Consider the following 18,251-nt stretch of genomic DNA (forward strand, 5'->3'; position numbering starts at 1 on the left):
CTTTTTCTCCCCTCCCCACCCCTCCGTCCCTCCACAGAGCCCGCTGGGAGAACGCACCTGCAGTAGCATGCTGAGGCCCACGTGCAGTGCCCTCCAGGTAGAGTTCAAGGTCAGGTGCATTGGTACCCATGAGACTCAGACCAGCCTTGGGCTGTTTTTGTGGTAATTACGGTGCATCAGGAGTATGCGCGGGCGTGTGTGGTTAATAAAACTTCAGTGGCACATCGGTAGTATTGTGGTCTGCTGGGTTCTGGGAGAATATATTGGTTCCCATGGGAGTTATCTATGGAGGGACCAAGGAGGGGGAGGGGCGTGAGAGGTGTTGTGTTTTTGTTTTTGTTTTTTAAGCTTTGTTATTTATTTTATTTTTAGAGCGAGGGGACAAGGTGGAGAAAGAGAGGGAGAGAAACACACAGATCAGTGGCCTCTCAGATGCACCCCAACCAGGGGACCGAACCCTCAAACCAGGCACGTGCCCGAACCGGGAATCGAACCCACGACCTTTAGCTTTGAGGGCCGATGCCCAACCAACGGTCATGGAGCGTGAGAGTTATTTTTAGGGCAGTAATTTTAGAAGATAGAGCCGTGAAGCCTTTCTGGACTGCCCCCCTGCTGTGAGTCATGCTCCCTGCAGGGATACAGTAACAATGTGAAGAGTCTTTGCATCAGGGAAAGGCACAAGCAAGCTCAGGCTCCTGCCGGCAGAAGGAAGGTGCGTTGCAGGGGGGAAACGGGGTCACACTTGTGTGGAGCGTGAGGACTGGGTACCGACAGAGCCGGGCGGGCCACCGGCCCCGAGTGCGTGCTGAAACTGGGGGCTGGGTCCATTGTGGGATGGTGAGCGGCACCCCTGCCCCCAGCCCAGCAGTTAGAACCATCAGGTATTGCCAGCTACACCCCTGCCCCTGGGAGGAGGGGCAGCATTGCCCCCCAGTTGGCAACCCCTGGAAGAGAAAGGTAAATGGAAGGATTCTTTGGTCTTGCATTTGGTGGGGCCTCCAGAAATGTGAAGACGGCACCTCAGCCTGAGGACACAGGTTCTTCCGTGACAATTCTTTCCTCGCCCGGCAGCCCAAGAGACAATGAAGAGACCACCCCTCGGGGAGTCAGGAAGGCTTGACTTCCCAACTGCCTGGAGGGCGTGAGTGTGCACACCTCCTGGAAGGCGCCGAAGGAAAGGGGAGATGGACTACAGCCAAAAGATCGGCAGGACACAATTTTTAAAAATTGGTCACGCCCCAGAACCCTGTGTTGAAACAAAGGTTTTGCCCTGGCCGGGTGGCCCAGCTGTTTGAAGCGCTGTCCCAGGCACAAAAAAACTTGGAGGTTCGATCTCCGGTCAAGGTACACTCATGGGTCGTGGGTTCGATCCCCAGGCGGGGTGCAGACAGGGGTCAAGCAATCGATGTTTCTCTCTTTCCCTCTCTCCCTCCCCCCCTCACTTTCTCCCTCTCTTAAATAAAAAATAAACACATTCTCGGGTGAGGAGGAAATGTTTAAAAAAGGTTTCAGCGATGCATTTTTTTGAGCTGATCAAACAGATTCACCCAAGGGAAGGACGCCCTCCTTTGCAATCCTGTTGTCGGGCCTTTTCGAACACGGAGAAGCTGGCTGCGGTGAAAACGCTGTCCCTTCAGCTCCGCTCTGCGCTCAGCATTTAGACACCGTGTTTTGTGAAAGGGGCTGCAGAGGCTGGGCTCGCCTGCAACACGGTGGCGGCTTTACTGCGTTGGTTTCGTGTGATACATTGTAGCCATGTCACCTTGGGGCTTTGGGAGGACGCCTCTAGACGGTGTAACGACTATTAGACTATTAACGAGGTGGAACTTCACAGCATAAATGCACAGAGTCCTTGACGCCTGGTCCCCACACAGCTCCAAGCACGGTCCTGAACACCATGTCAGGGCAGAATGTGCTTTTTTTTTTAAATGTTTTTTACGATTAACCTTCATTTCACAAGACCATCCGTCCCGTTTCCCAGCCACAAAGATTAGTACAAATTGAATTCACCAACGTGTGCCTTGCTGCTACCGTGTGGCCGACGTCTCCGAGGTCCGCAGCTGATGTACGGGTTTCGAGGTTTGACTCATCACACTCGGACAGTCCGGCCACGGCCGGGATTCTGAGATGGGTTCTAGGGAAGGCGTCCCCGCCCCTGAGAAAGAATCTGACTTGATCTCCTGTGAGGCGGAGATTTTTCGAGAGCATCCTGCATGTCACAGAGAAAGGCTGGAGCTGGTTTGCAGGAAGAAAGTGGGTATTCACTCTTTGCTTGCTCACTGCAGAGTGAATTCCTGGCCCGAGCTACCTTTCTGAGTCGGGTCTTTCTGAGTGTCTCCGTAACCAGCGGCAGGCTCTTTGTGAGAAATACACCAGAACGTGAAATGTACCACGCTTCACCGTCTTCAGCTGTGCCGGGCAGGGGCATTCACACCACCTCCTGTGTCTGGTTTGAACGCATCTTGTGTCTGAAGTTCATTCTTCTTCTTCAAGATTTTGTTTTTAGACAGAGGGGAAGGCAGAGACATAGAGGGAGGGAAGCATCAACATGTGGTTGCCTCTCACACACACCCCTTCATCGGGGACCTGGCCCGCAACCCAGGCCTGTGCCCTGACTGGGAATCAAACTGGTGACCCTTTGGTTTGCAGGCCGGCACTCAGTCTACTGAGCCACGCTAGCCAGGGCTATTCTTGTGTTTTAATCCTCACCTGAGGATTTTTTAAAAATTGGTTTTAGAAGGAGAAAGAAGAAGGGTGGGGGGAGAGAAAGAGAGAGAGAGATTGATCAGTTCGCCTCCCATAAACACGCTGATTAGGGATCAATCCCGCAACCTAGGTATGTGCCCTGAGTGGGAATCAAACCCACAAACCTTTCGGTGTCCCAGACGACGCTCCAACCCACTGAACCACCCAACCGGGGGAACTCTCATTTTAATTCCTTGTTTCTAGTAATAAACTAATGAATGTTGACATGTTGCATAACCAGAGGAATGTTATTAACCAAAGTCACATTTCCCCGTCTTTTTTTGGCATTGATAACGCATAGATGATGTTCATTACACTTACTGAGTTTGACAACATATAGAAAAGATCATCTTCCATTCCAAGACTCTTTAGTTGTGGGTTGCCATCTGTTTCTGGACCAAAGAATAAGAATTTGATTCTAAAACTGCTTTTTTTTTTTTTTTTTTTGGTGAACAGCTTGTAGTTAAGAGCTGTTTCTATATTAATTACTTATTGGATTATTATGGATTTTCATGTTTTAATTTTCGGGCAATTTGGAGCTCATTGTGGTGACAGCTGCTGATATTTTGACAGTTGACGGGATTTAGCAATTCTGGCGGGAGGCTAGGTCTCCGCCCCGCCCCCCCCCACCTGTCCTCCCCCCTCCCCCCACCCCTCTGGCAGTTCCCAGCCTGGCCCTGCCACCAGGCACTCACTCAATTTGCCTGCTTCAGGTGACTCGAAGGAGTCTGGTCCCGTTCCAGCTCCACGGCAGAACTTTTCTCCCAGTGAAACGTATTTGTGTTTTATAAGCAAAATCAGTGGTCCCTCGTGCCTGCTTTTACTGTGGTTCCTTTGCGTTTTGACTCAAAGAGTGGTAGACAGATGTTGTTTAAATATCATTCCCCCCCGCCCCGGGGGGTAGGTTTTTTTTCCTTTAAATAACACTGCAAGTTGTTCCTTTTACCGTATATACCCTTATGCTGTGTTTATTTCCAGTTCCTGCCCTGAGCCTGCCTGGGGTGGAACCCTTTCCCCTCCCTTTCCTTTAAGCTGCATGGCTCAGGGGCAATGAGCTACGCCACCATCAAGTGTGTTACGGCGTGCCGTGTACTCGCACTCGCAGCGTTGCCCGTGGATTGGAATCATAGTAAACCCTCGTAACTTTTTCTTTCTTTTTTTTTAATCACTTAAAACTATGAAACAAGAATTTGGAGAACATGGTGGGCGTTTCACTTCTTTTTTCAAAAGTGTTTTTAAAAATGTTGTTGATTTTAGAGCGAGGGGAAGAGGGGAGACAGAAATCCCCGTGTATTGCGGCTCTTACCGATGCACCGTAGGTTGCTTCTTGTATGTGCCCGGACCGGGGATCGAACCCACAGCCTTGGCGTATCGGGGGCGATGCTTTGGCCAACGGAGCTACTCGGCCAGGGCGTGATGAAGCTGTTTGGCTTGTTGATAGTCATGGATGACGGGCACTTCAGGGGGCTGGAGTGTCACCCCCAACCAAAGGCGTGTGAGGAGGAAGGGCCGCAGTGTAGTTTCTCTGAGCGAGCGCGGTGGGTACCGGGCGGGCCGAAACACACACACAAGCTGTCGTTACTGTTACGAACACCTCCCGGAGCGAGCGATCTGTAAACCTGTAACGTTACTCTGTAGCGTGATTTCTTGTCCGGGGGCAGGCGGGGAGCTGTGTGTGTGCCTTGGATACAGTCCCTTCCAGATACCCCAAGACACTTGGAGGTTCCCCCTTTGCAGAGAAAAGCACGGACTCTGTGTGACCCGGCCTCTCCATCTCTCAGCAGGCAGGCCCTTCGAGGTGGTACGCGCGCATGCCGGGGAGCCCACGGGTCCGCGGGTCCGCAGATGAAGTCCCCGTAAAGGTAAGCGCCCGCCTGGCTCGCCGCTCCATCCTTGTCCACCGGAAACCTGCTTCGGGAGCAGACATGCGTGTTGCCACCCTTCCGTACCTTCTGTTTGAAAACGTTTTATTTTTTTTTCTTCTTCTTCTTCAGGGTTAAAATTAAACCAAAAAATCCATTGCCGTGGAGCCTATGCATACAGATGGTATTCGGCTTCTCTTTCTTAATGTTACGCTTTCTTGGTTTCTTCATACCGTGCGTGTCTGTTTTGATTTGCTAGTTAACCTTGAAACTGTTAGGAAAACATAGAATAATAGCCTCTGTAGATCTAGTGAGCAGGTGAGGTTTCCAGAAGTGTGAACCAAGCAACCCTAGGTACCCGACTGTTGAGGGGGCGGCCCACACCCCAAATTAGAATGGATACTCGACCCCCACCAAAAAAAAATCTATCTATATATATATATATATATATATATAGATATAGTCCATAAACGTTGTTATCTTGTGGTGGATAGGATTTTAGGGTTTGATTTTATTCTTTCTTTTTGTATTTTATGGTAGTTTAATTTTTTTTTTAATTAAAACCATTTCCCACAGAATGTTTGTAATTTTTACAAGATAGAGGTGACCATTCGGGGGACTTTTTTACTTTATTGTTGTCAGAGACCCAATCAGAACTAAAACGGTGGACCTACAGATTAATAAAAGAAAGAATCTCAGGTCTTCTTTTCTGTTGTTGTGTAAAAACCAGTCTGTAACAGTGTTCTTAACGAAGACAAAACACCGTCTGAAGGCTGTGCCTTAAAAAGTTTGACGACTTGACGTGTGGATATTGGAACGGTCGAGCGTGTTAATAAAAACAAAAGTGCGTGGCACGTGAAGCCTGCTTTGCCTGGCTTTCTCGTGGCCTCATCTTCTCACGGTGCATCCGTGTTGTCTCATCAGCCTTTTTGGGGCGTGCAAATAATATTCCGTGACGCGTCCATCCGCTGGCGCACGTGGACCTGTGGTCACCTTTCCGGTGGTTCCAGGGCTGCTGCTGTGAGTGTGTGTGTGTGTGTGTGTGTGTGTGAGGGGCATGTTGGTGAGCTCCTCTGTCTTCATTTCTCCTGCGTGTACCCCTGGCGGGGCAGGGGGACGGGGACTGTGGGCCGTAAGGACACGTTGAGTGAGGTGCCACTGTGTGTAGGAGGGCACTGAGGTCTCAGTTTATGGGTGCTGTTGGGTTGGGTGAGCGCCCTGGGAAGGTCACCGTGCACTTCATCCGTGCGCATGGTCCTTTGGGTCACGCCGGGGAATGGCACCCTGAGGCATCGTGGGCCGGCCCGTCTCTGCCGATAAAGCTTTATTTGAGCACCCTGGATTGGGATGGCCGCATCGTGGGTCGCAACACATGCGTGGTTTGGCTTTCTTCCCAGTCACTTAAAACAGTCAGCGCCCCTCGCAGCTCTCAGGCCCACACAAGGAAGCTGCGGGTGGGAACCAGCCTGTGCACCCCGATGTAGAGGAGCACCCCCGTTTTATTTCCAGAACCCAGTGAGCACTGTGTCCCGGGGTGTCCCGAGGAGGACATGTGCAGACTCTGGGGCTCGTGCTTTCCTTCAAGGCCTCTGCACGTGCCACCTGCCTGGCCAGCTGTCTGAGGGCGCCAGCTCGGGTGCATATGGGCGAGGGGGCCGGCCGTCTGCAGTCGAGGAAAAGGGACATTTTCCATTGGCACTGATAACTTCATCGATTGGGCTATTTTGGGTATGTTGGCTGTCTCCCGTGAGGTTGGAACTTTGGTTGTTCTCAATGAACGTCTCGATTGGATCGCTGTCCAGGGCAGCTGGTCGACCCGACCGTGGGGCATCACCGTCCAGCGAGAAATCCAGCACGGAACTTCACAAACCACTCGTGACAGGTTCCATGAGTCACAGCGTCTTCTCCGTACGCAGCACAAATCTTTTTTCTTGGCATCTCAGCTGCATTTTTTTAACTTTATGGAAATGATAAAGCAACATAATGCTGAGAATGTTGCATATTTTCTTCCCTCTTCCGTCTTAGAATGGCTACACAAAAACTCACCTATCCTGATAAGTATTTTTGTTTAATGCACGCTGATGGAACAGCTGTGACAATGCAGTCGAACAAAATTGTTTCCAAGGAAGTTAAAGACAACTCAGTGTTCCTAGCCCATCTTACGGGAAAACCAAACAAACTTGTTGGCCAACCCGATACATAGTTGCCTAGCCGCTCACAAATTTCATTTCTCCTCAGTGCTGGGTACGCATGACCATGAGCTTGTCAGTTACACCCTTGTGAGGGAAGGGTGTCAAGGCCACAAGCCTGCCGGTCTACTCGGGAACCCCCCTGCTGTCGGGAAGGGTGCTGAGAGTCAAAGCCGAGTGCGTCTGTCTCGGGCAGCGGGATTCCACTCGTGGCCGTGCTCAAGTTCACGGCCGGCATAACACACACGTGGCTTTAACCGAACAACAAGTTGGCTTGCTTTCCTCTTCTCTTGCCTCCGAGTCTGGCTGCGTGGGCCTGGTGTGTGACCCGACCCCACGCCAGCCTCATAAAATGCAGTAGCCTTTCTTATCTTTGGCATCATTTCACTGGGATATTTGTTTCTTTTTTAGGTAAATCATTAGGAAATTTTTAGGTGACACGCGATCCCACAGTAGGACATGAATCAGACGTGTGTTCGCTTCATGGGAATAACTCCTGGGTGGGGGTTTTTGTGTGTTTGTGTGTGTGTGTGTGTTTCTCGTCGTCTCACAAAAAACGCAGAAGGACGTGCTACGTATGGGGCCGTGTTTGAAGCTCTCTCCGTTTCTCCCCCCACCCCGCCCTTCCCGCAGAGGGTGCCTCCTGCTTCCTGAAGACCTCGTCGCCACGAGGTGAGGCTAAGATGAGCATAACGAGCGACGAGGTGAACTTCCTGGTGTATCGGTACCTCCAGGAGTCAGGTAAGGGGGGGGGGGGGGGGGGGGGGAGTCGCCAGCTGGCCGTGTGCACGGGGCACAGCCACTGCGTGTGGGTGGGCAGGCCAGGCTGGTGGCGGAAGCATGGAGTGTTCAAGGGGACCCCAGCAGGTTCGGGGACCGCCCCGTTCCCGGGGCAGCGTGAAGGGGTGTAGTCTTTCTTCCCCCCACGGTTCGGACCCAAGAGGTCTCCTTGGGAAGGGAGGCCAGGGCGGCTCTGCTGGAGGTGGGCTCGGCCTCGGGGAGGTGGTGCCCCGGGGCTCGGGCGTCGTCAGTGTTGATGGGCCGGTGCGCAGGCACGAACCCCTTCGACGGGGGGCCTGTGACGGACTCAGCCTCCACACGCCCCCTAAAAGGGGCGCCCCACGCATTTCTCCGAGCACACGGCTGTGATGACCGAGAGTGTCCTCCCTGCTGAGCAAGATCCAGGCCGAGGGCACATGCCCTGCCCTCAGAGCGCACCTGGCGTTCAGCAGGTGCTGGCCGGGGGGGGGGGGCAGCGAAGGGGGCCACAGGCGAGCAGGATTCCTCATGCGAGCCCCCCCGTACGTCGAGTAAGGAGCCGTGGTTTCCCCTTTATCCAACATTGGGGTGGAGCCTCACCCCATTTTACAGAACGGCGTGTTGGTGCTTTTTGTTCATCTCTTGATGACTTTCTAAAGGGAATACACCTTTTGTCCCTTGTAAAACGTTAGGATATTTCATTGGCGATGTCAAAACGGCATCACCTGACTTAAGTCACCTGTGTCCAGCTGCCCCTGCTGTCTCCCCGCAGGGGCGCCCGCCTCCTGGGCTTGGTGGGTCTCATCGCCATGGACGTACCCCACAAGGGTGTTGCCCTGAGCCGCCCGGAGTCCTGGCGCCAAGAGGCCCGGGCTGGGCTGGTCACAGAGCTTCCCTGTCCCCTAGTTCTCAAGGACAAAAGTCCGACATCAAGGTGGGGCAGGCCTGGTCCTTGCTGAGGGCTCTCAGGGGTCCGTCCCAGGCCCCTCCCCACAGCCTCACCGGTTCCCTTGGCGTAGAGGTGGGCCCCCCACCCCCTCCCCACCCCCGCCTTTGCCTTCCTGTGGCATTCTCCCTGTGTGTGCGGGCTTCTGCCCACACGTATCAGGTTTCGCCTTCGGAAGAAAAGGTACTCATAGTGGGTTCTCCCTGTACTCCAGTGGGACCGAGGTAACTCATTGTATCTGCAGTGACACTTTTTAAATAAATAAAAAGTCACATCCTGAGGGGGCCCGGGAGAGCACTCCATCCCCACGCGTGTGAGGGTGGGGTACACCGTGCAACCCAGAGCAGCGGCTTCTCCCCGAGCTTACCTTTAGACACTTGGTATCGCAGCGTCTACTAATGCAACTTGATGTTGCAACAAGGAAACCATTTCCCAGGTCCCGCTTCCCAAAGGCATAGTTCCCTGGGACTTGGGGGTGGGGAGCAGCATTAGCCCTGAGCTCCAGCTCTCTCTGTGTCCCCGGCAGGGGAGGTGGGGGGCAGCGTGGCGGCCAGACCAATGGCCCCAGCTCTGAGCCTTGGACAAGTCCCTCGGAGCCTCGCCTCGTCTGCCGAAAGTGGTTTTCCTGGGCCGAGGGGTGAGGCCCTCCTGGCACGTGGCGTGTTGTGAGTAAACCCCTGTGCCTGCCCCAGCCTGGATCTCTGTTCTGGGGCTCCCGGCGGGTGTCATCCGTGGAGGGTGCCCACCCTCTCTGCAGAGAGATGCGATCGTTGCAGTGAGCTCTGTAGTGGAAGAAACCGATACACAAACCAAACGGCAAACTGGGGAAATGACTCCCACTGCTCGGAGCCCGGAACCTGGGAGCTGGCGCGAGTGGCTCACCTAGACCACAGGGGAGCCCCCTCCTGTCTCGGAGCTCGTCCCTGCCCCCGATGTCTGCGGAGGAAGACCCCCACGCACCAGACCTGCTCCCCTGTGCAAACAGGTTGCTCGTGAGACTGTCGTTCCTGAGTTCGTGGACATGGGGACACGTGAAGGGCAAGGGTGAACGTCTCTGGGGGTGCAGCGGGTGCTGGGTCCCAGGGTCCCAGGACGGCAGGGATGCTACTAGTAGCCTCTTTGAATCGTCAGGGGGACCTCCGCTCTCCCTAGGAAAGCCCAGACTTCCCTATTGGGTGCCTTTCATCTCCTTTTGTTGATCGTTCCTGTGACCTGGCAGCTGGGGGAGAGGCAGCAACACATAGAATTTCCTCCAGGCCCGTGTCTGTAGCAGGCCCCCCTTCCGAGGCTGGTGGTTGGTGGGCCCGAGCGCTCGCTGGGGGAGGTGCAATCCCAGGAGGTGAGCGGGCATTGGGAGGTCAAAGTGCACGAGAAAACGTCTTCTGAGCCTGTCACTGTTAACTCTCTTTTCCAGCTCAGGAAATGCAAACTGGTCTATCGGTCATGGTCCCCCTCAGGCCCCTGTGTTGCCTCCTCCTCTTCACCAACGTGTCAGTCACACAAAATCAGAGCCCCACGCTGCAGCCGGCGACGCATTCCTGACTGCCACCAGGCTGGCCCTGTGCCCCGGAAGGGCTGGCAGGTTCTGTGTGGCGGACTCTCGGCCCTGTCTTTGCATTCTGCATAGCAAATGGTGGGGGAGAGGGGTCTGGGGAGGGAGAAGGAGAGATGGCTATCGTTCATCCTTTTTAAGATTTTATTTGTATATTTTTACAGAGAAAGGGAGAGGGAAAAACACCCATGTATGGTTGCCTCTTGCACACCCCCCAGCTAGGGACCTGGCCCACAACCCAAGCATGTGCCCTGACTGGGAATCAAACCCGCGACCCTTTGGTTCACAGGCCGGTGCTTAATCCACTGAGCCACGCCAGCTGGGGGCTGTAGTTCGGTCTTTATTGCTCAGCCGAACTCTACTTGAAGGATATGTGGGGGGCGGGGAGGATACGGAGCAGTTGGCTGGCTATTTTCCTGTCGAAGAGCATTAGAGTGATTTCCAGGTGTTGACGATTCCAACTAAAGGCATCGGGAACGTTTGGGTACAGGGGTTTTGTGTGAATGCAGGTTCGCGTGTTGGGTCCACATCCGGGAGCGGGGTTGTTGGGACAAGTGTCGTTGGAGGTCCCCCTTTATCAGAAGCCACCAACCACATGCTTGCCCTTGTCACAGGGCCTCAGGGCGCCTCCCACACATTGTTGCTTTTCTAGGGTTCGTGGAACGGACTGTACTGGGTCACGCTGGCTAATGAAGGCATATAGGTTTCAGGTGTGCGGTTCTGCAGCTGGTCCTCTGTATATTGTGCTGTGCATTCACCGGCCCAACTCGAGTCTTTCTTTTTTTTTTTTTTTTTAAATATTTATTACTCTCTGAAGTTCATTTATCTACTTGAACATATTGCTATTTAGAGCTTTTTTTTTTTAAGATTTTATCTATTTTTTTTAGAGAGGGAAGGGAGGGAGATAGAGAGAAACATCAATGTGCGGTTGCTGAGGGTTATGGCCTACAACCCAGGCATGTACCCTGGCTGGGAATCGAACCCAGGACACTTTGGTTCCCAGCCCGTGCTCAATCCACTGAGCTACGCCAGCCAGGGCCAACTCGAGTCTTTCATTGCCACTTACCCCCCACCCCTTTCCGCCATGCTGCGTCCCCCCACTCCCTTGGTGCTCCTCTGGGTACGGCTCGGGAGGCTGGGCTGGTTTCTGCTCGCAGCACACGGCATGAGGGAAGGAGGTGAAAAGACATGGGCCCCGGCAGGCGTGGCTGCAGCGTGCTGACGGAGCTTTCTGCCTCCGTGTCTTTACCGTGAGCCTCACTGGGCCTGCCCAGGTCACAGTGCACTGGGCTGTAGGGCGCTGAAGTCGGGCCTTTCCCCGCCCCAGGTTCTGTGGCCGCCTTCCGCCCTCCTCGAGCCACAGGCAGGCGCCAAACGGATCCCACGTGACAGCCGCGGTGCTGGTTTCACGGCAAAAAAAAAAAAAAAAAAATGCAGGGGAGAGAGAGACTTCCGCATGCCTGCAAGCCTGCCATTCACAATGTGGCCGATAGCAGGAGGTGCCCACCCCAACCTTGGATGGTGAAAATGCATGCACCATGGATCACCGACAGTCAGGGCACCGATGTCTTTCTTCCTCGTGAGCACTGAAAGCCCTTCCAGCGTGACGGAAAACTCCTCCTGGCTGGGATTTGTTTCCTGACGCGTACAATGCGTGGTGGAGCGGCCAGCATATTGCATGCAGTTATTATTATTTTTTTAATTTTTAGATCCTGGTTTCCTTTCTTTTTTAAAAGATTTTATTTATTTATTCTTAGAGAGGGAAGGGAGAGAGAAAGAGAGAGAGAGAAACATCCATGTGCGGTTGCTGGGGGCCGTGGCCTGCAACCCAGGCATGTGCCCTGACTGGGAATCGAACCTGCGACGCTTTGGTTCTCAGCCTGCACTCCATCCACTGAGCTATGCCAGCCAGGCATATTGCATGCATTTAACTGCTTCCGTGAACATCCCTGTGTGTGCGTCGTGGACATGGGAGCGTCGGCAGTTTTCAGCACTGACCATCTTCCCTGCGTCCCCTCTGACGGGGGCTGTTTTTCTGAACCCGAGTAGCCCCGTGGAATCAGGTTTCCTTTAATGCACAGGATGGGGACCCAGTTCCAGCTCTGGGCTGTGTATCATCCTTCCGAGAAGGAGGCGTAGGAAACAGCACGTGCCCAGCCCTTCAGGATCTAAAGCAGGGCTTAGCAGGCATCTCTCACTCATTGTGAGGAGCCTCAGTGACCCAAAAAAAAAACCAAAAGCCGCAGACTTGCTCGCCATTTGGCACCGCCTGCACCGTCCGCCACGCCTCTGAGTGTCCAGTGTAGCGGGGGCGTCAGAATGAGACTTGGAAGGCCTTTTGCGCCCACGCACAGAGCTACAGGCCTGTTCTGTACCTTCAACGCACGGAGCTTTGACTTCTCCGGAAAGATATCCCAGCAGTGCACAAGCCCGACACGCCAGCTCAGCCGCCACTGGGGCCCGGCGGGAGGGAGGCCTGTTTGGGTCGCAAACAGCCAGGCTGCCGTGGGTGAAGGAGCGACATCCCGGGAGACCGGGGAAAGGGGCCGTGGGGTTGGTCCGTGTTTTCCAAAAGCTGCGGTCACTGCCAAGCTATTTGGGGGGGTTGGTTTGTTTGTTTTTCCCAGCACTTCCTCAAAGCAGCCAAGAAGAGTTCCTGGGCATCTCTTCATTATTGCTTTAGAACCTTGCATCGTTTCAATTCCCCTAAAAATAGACACGCAGCCCCTGACATTTCTGTGGGTTCCCGACGGCACAGAGGTCAGCCAGCAGAAAGCCAGCTCCTGCACTTTTTCCTGCTAAGGGACATTGTAACAGCCTTCTTATTCCTTCACCCTTTCGTCTTCTGATTCCTGCTGCCGCACAACTCAAATGAACTTAAATAGCGAGCACACTGCAGCCCCTGTTTTTACAGAATGTTGCCGGGTGCTCTTGCCCCCCTCCAGGAAGGCGGCCGTGTGCCGAAGCATTCTCGGGCAGATCGCAAAATAGCTGGGAGTCGCAGCTTTTTTAATCTGATTTTTTTTTCCTTCCAGCAAGAAGGTTAGAGAACCAGGAAACGGGTGTGACGCTTAATAGTTGAGAGTCGTTGCATCTTCCAAAAATAATCAGGCGGCTTTGCTAGCTTCGGCTGAAAAACGACCCAGCGGGCTCCGCTGTGTTCCCTGGGACCGCGGAATGCCTTCTCATGCGAGACACGTTTCCTCGGCTCCGGGAAGTCGTTTTCATGGTTCAGCTCTCTTTAATTTATACAAAAGTTCGGGGCTTATTGTTTAGCCGAGGCTCTAAAAATAACTCTCGGGCGGCACAAGCCTCTTTTCCATTGCTAATGGCTGTCCCTGTTTCAGAGGACGGTGGTTATGAAACGGCGAGGCATGCATTTCTCTGACGTCACCGGTGGCCTCTGCTGGGGAGAAAAAACACGAAGATGTTAGTTTCAGTAAATAACCAGTCAGGCAGACCTGCCTGGTCTGTCCATATGACCAGAGGGCAGAAGCGCCTTTCAAATCTTGCAAACAGTAACATCTCGTGTTCTAATAGTTTCCAGTAGCTGTAAGCCGATGTGTTTTTGGTGGTGTTGCAATTGTTGGGGGGGGGGGCTCCCTACCCTGAGGGTCTGCCATTTGCTAGAGAAAGACTCCCGGGGCTCAGCAACTGTGACACTCACAGTGGGTCAGAAGCAAGAAGATACTATGTTGTAACAGACAGCCCTGGACTATAGCGCGGTATACCTGAAAGTTGCAAAGAGAGTAGATCTTAAATGTTCCCACCACTAGAAAGTGTGAGGTGATGGGGCGTTAACTCACCTTATTGTGGCGGGTGTTCTGCAGCAGGCACATGCATCAAACCAGCTGGTCCAGCTCAGCGTACACAGGGTTGTATATCGACTGTTTCTCAGTAAAGCAGGGGGTGGTGGGGTGTGGTGGGGGATACAGGTTAGAATCAGCAAAGGGGAAAGGTGCTTAGGGGACCGTGCTGGAGAAAGCACCCATGCACTCACAGGTGTCCACTCCAGTGGAGTTACCTGCAAGTGGTTGCTCCTTCCAGCATGGATGTACCGTGTGCAGTGTCTCTAAGCACCCGACCTTTGGCGTCCCGGGATTTTACTGGGGGTCAGTCACAGGGCCTGCAGCACCTGCTGAGGGGCCAGAAGGACAGCCAGGGAAGGACGTGGCTGCCCTCACTGCGCAGGGGCCGCCCCGGTGTCCCTCTGGGTTGTGGTCGTGCATTTGTGTGCATCTTGTATAGTTCGGTGTCTGAAAAATAACTTGAGCCCTGGCCAGTGTGGCTCAGTGGCTTGGCTTGTCCTCCCAATACCTAAAGGTCGCAGGTTCGATTCCCAGTCAGGGCCATGTACCTAGATGGCAGGTTCGATCATTGGTCTGGGCACCTGTGGGAGGCAACCCATCAGTGCTTCTGTCTCTCATTGATGTTTCTCTCTCTTCCCCTGTCTCTAAAAACCATGGAAAAATGTCCTTGGCTGAGGATAAGAATTCATTTTAAGGAAACTTAAAAAAGTGTAGGGGTCTGTAGGTAGCTGGAGAGCAAGGTGCCTGGGCCTTCCTGCAGACAGGCGAAAACACCCCCTCGCTAGCCCGGAGCATCCATAATTCACGCACCTGCACCAAGCGAGCGTATCACGTTCCCACCGCAGAGTGCCGCCTGCGGGTGGCTGGGTCCTCGGCTCTGGCTCCCTTGTGTGGTGTTAGGTGCACACCTGTGCTCGGCGTGACTTGTGGCAGTACCAGCGCCCTTGTTCCGGTGCCGTTGCAAACCAGCTCTCTGTGGAAGAAGGGTGTTCTCGACCTGCTCAGGTGGCTTGGTTAGCTGGAGCGTCATCCTGGATACAAAACGTTCCGGGTTTGATTCCCCACTCAGGGAAGCAGCCAATTCATGTTCCTGTCTCATATTGCTGTCTCTCTCTCCCCCTCTCCCTCTCCCTCTCCCTCTCTCTCTCCCTTCTCCCCCCGGCCACCCTTCCTCCTTCCCTGAAATCAGTAAACCTATCCTTGGGTGAGGATTTAAAAAGAAAACGACCATCCTCCTAAAGTGTCCCTTGGTTTCGTCAGAACCATTGCGAGTGACAAAAGGGAACCTCGGAGGAAACGCTGCTCTGTGTCCTACATGCGACAAGTCCCAGCCAGCCCCCCGCCCCCCCCCCCCCCCGCCACCTGGACTCCCCGGCTCCCGCAATCTTCTCTGTTCTCTTTTCTGTGTGTGTGGAACCTGAGAGACAAAGTGTACCGCTCCTGTGCCTGCTCAGCTGTGAGCGGGGGAGGGGGAGGAAGCTCACCGGAGCGTGTGTAAGTTGCCGTTGTTGCAGTACGGGCCTTGGGCAGCAGAGCCGAGGCATCTCCATTGGTGTGAGCGTCAAAAAAAAAAAAAAAAAAAGTCTGATTCTGCCGAAGGTCCTTGGAAGGGTTCTGCAGCCGCCTGCGACTTTAAAAGCTGGTGATGAGACATCCTCCGAGATGGCCGGGGCTTTGTTGCTTAGCTAAGATGAGACAGTCGCTCACCACAGTTTCTGAAGGTCATACACCATGTCCACTTAAGGCCAGCCAGCTTGGAAAGTGGAATGGGGCCTTCCACGTCTGTGGCAGACGTGGCCTTGCGTGTTTCAGTTCCTGCCAGTTTGGGGGTTTTTTAGATTTCATTTATTTATTTTTAGAGAGGGAAGGGAGGGAGAAAGAGAGAGAGAGAGAGAGAAACATCCATGTGCGGTTGCTGGGGGCTGTGGCCTGCAACCCAGGTATGTGCCCTGACTGGGAATCGAACCTGCGATGCTTTGGTTTGCAGCCCGCGCTCAATCCACTGAGCTACGCCAGCCAGGCCCAGTTTCTGCCAGTTTGCTCCTCTCCCTGTCATCTGGGTGGGCAGGCTCAGCACCGTTCCCCCTCCCAAGTGCCTGTGTATCACATCCCTGGTGTCCCCTTCTTATAGGCCACCATCCCCAAGGAGATGTCCTCTTCTTGCCCTCCCACCACTTGTCTGCGAGATCAGCATGGGGCGTCCCTACATCTCCTTCGCCCTCTGCCCCACCCCCCCTATTTTGGGGGCTTATTTCCCAACCATCCTTAATAGGAGCCCACACTTAACCACCATCGCCATGTGTGAAACACGGCCCCTCCGTCCAGAGAAAAGCTTGCTGGGCTCTTTCATCTTCCATGTGAAATCGTCAGGGCCACGTTCCAATGCTTCTCTTCTGTAGCGTTTCCCGTGGGCCTCTGTTTTGAGGCTTCTCCTTCTTGCGCCTCCGCCGGCCAGGTGTCCCCCCAGGTCCTGTCCCTTCGGGCCCCTTCCCCAGGACTTTGTTGAGGACACGGTGGGGAAGGCAGGTCCTCGAACGGGGTGGTTTCCCCCTAATAACACGGGTGATGTGCCGCCAGACCTTCCTAACTTCTCGCATCGATGAGCCTATTATGGTGAAATCAGTTTTGTGGTGTGGCGCCGTGCTGGAAGTCACAGAATGCACCCACCACGGTTAAGGGAGGGCTTGACGTGTGCCAGGCATGATTCCCAGCGCTTGGCAGGTAAAACTGTCACCCCTTGGAAGGAGGGACAGCAACCCAAGGCCAGGAGGAGGTGCCAGCCTGCCCTGGTCACCCTGCCAGGGCGTTACCAAGCCAGGATTCAGAGCGGGCCATCTGCTTCCAGAACCTTCCTGTGGTAGATGCCTTTTCTCTCGTCCCCATTACTGCGGTGAGACGGCTGGTTTGTTTGCAGATAGGAAGCCCTGCGTTCCTGAGATAAATGGTGCTCGGGTCGGACAGCGTGTCCTTCTCTGGGTTGCTGAGTTTGGTGTGTCAGGGCTATGTGCAAGGCCAAGTTCACGTTCGCTCCGGCATGAACTGGGCCGGGGCGTTCCTTCTGGGATGTCGGGTTTGGGGGTCAGACAACACACTGGGGGGGCCCATCCGTGCCAGCCCCAGTCTCTCCCCTCGCTCTCAGGGAAGAAATGTTCTGTACGAGGTCAGATGGTCCATAGTTTAGCCCCCGGCACAACCTCGCATCTTTGGGGCACTGAAGCAGCCACTGAAAATGTGCAGAGCCCTGGCCACATGGCTCAGGTGGTTGGAGCATCGTCCCGTACACCACAAGGTTGCGGGTTTGACTCCCAGTCACCCAGAGGATGAGTGTGGGAAGCAACCGATGGATGGTTCTCTCTCCTAAGGATGTTTCTGTCTGTGTCTCCCTCCCCCTCTCTCTGAATCAGTGAACATACCCTCAGGTGAGAACTTTTTTTTTTTTAAACACATAGAACAATGACCCTGGAACACAGTTCCAGTGGGACGTCATGTGCAGGCAGTGGGCGGCTTCGGCACACGGGACGTACATACGGTCTGCACACCCCTGTCCAACACTGTTCCTAGAATGTGGGAGCCTGGCCCCGCCCCCCGCCCCGCAGGGAACCTGGGGCCTGTGTTGGGGGGGGGGGGTGAGGGGTCATTGCTCCTCTCTCCCTCCGCGGACATTTCCAGTCCCCGCACTGTCTGAACTTGGACTTCACACCCTCACTTCTCTGTGTGCCTACACCTGGGACTATTTTATTCATGCTGATGGATACTTTTTTTCCTTATACTGAAGCAGTTACGTGCCCTTTCATGCGCCAGGATATCTATGAGCTGCGTGTGCACGGTACACGTGGAAATGAAAACCCGGTTCGATGTCGAAATCTCTGCCCCTGTGCTACCAGAGATTATTTTGGATACCATCGGAGGTCTGGGGATCCTTGAGGTCTGAGAATGAAGCAGTTGTCCCGATCTTTCGTCTGAGACATGTTGTCTGCCGGTGGCTAGCATTGAACCGGCGGTACTGCCCTAGGCGCTGGGGTCAGAAGCAGGGATTCGAGGAGGAAGTCTTAGCGTTTCAAAATCCAGAGCCTGTGCTGGGCCCTGAGGCATGGCAGAAACCTTGTGTGTTCTTGGAGAAAGGGCCGTCTTGTGGAGACAGAGGAAGGGCGTGGCGGAGGAGACAGGACCGGGAAGTTGGGTTGGCAGCAGATTCACACCAGGACCCAGAGAGTTCCGTCCACGTAGAAGCCAGGATTAGGTTTCGCAAGTGAATGTGGAGGTAACGTGAGTCCAGGAGGAGGTACCCAAGCAGTGACCGTTGACAGCCACCTAGTGTGGTGGTTATGGAGACCAATGAACAAATAAATGCTTGTATTATGTTAGCTCAAAAAGATCAGGGACCCAAAT

At 54.1% G+C, this 18,251-nt stretch overlaps 1 protein-coding gene across 2 annotated transcripts in view; it reads left to right on the forward strand.

The window, feature by feature from the left end:
- The window catches only part of TBL1X (transducin beta like 1 X-linked), a 50,339-nt gene that overhangs the window by 13,517 nt on the left and 18,571 nt on the right, over positions 1 to 18,251 (forward strand). The window contains exons 2-3 of one of the 2 annotated variants that reach the window (XM_036017213.1): positions 4,527 to 4,607; positions 7,430 to 7,537. In XM_036017213.1, the coding sequence (XP_035873106.1) occupies positions 7,480 to 7,537 (58 nt within the window). In that variant the 5' untranslated portion in view covers positions 4,527 to 4,607; positions 7,430 to 7,479. The remainder of the gene's footprint in view (positions 1 to 4,526; positions 4,608 to 7,429; positions 7,538 to 18,251) is intronic. The other variant, XM_036017214.1, reaches the window with a different exon arrangement.

Source organism: Phyllostomus discolor, chromosome Y, assembly GCF_004126475.2.
Source record: "Phyllostomus discolor isolate MPI-MPIP mPhyDis1 chromosome Y, mPhyDis1.pri.v3, whole genome shotgun sequence".
Classification (NCBI taxonomy): Eukaryota; Metazoa; Chordata; class Mammalia; order Chiroptera; family Phyllostomidae; genus Phyllostomus; species Phyllostomus discolor.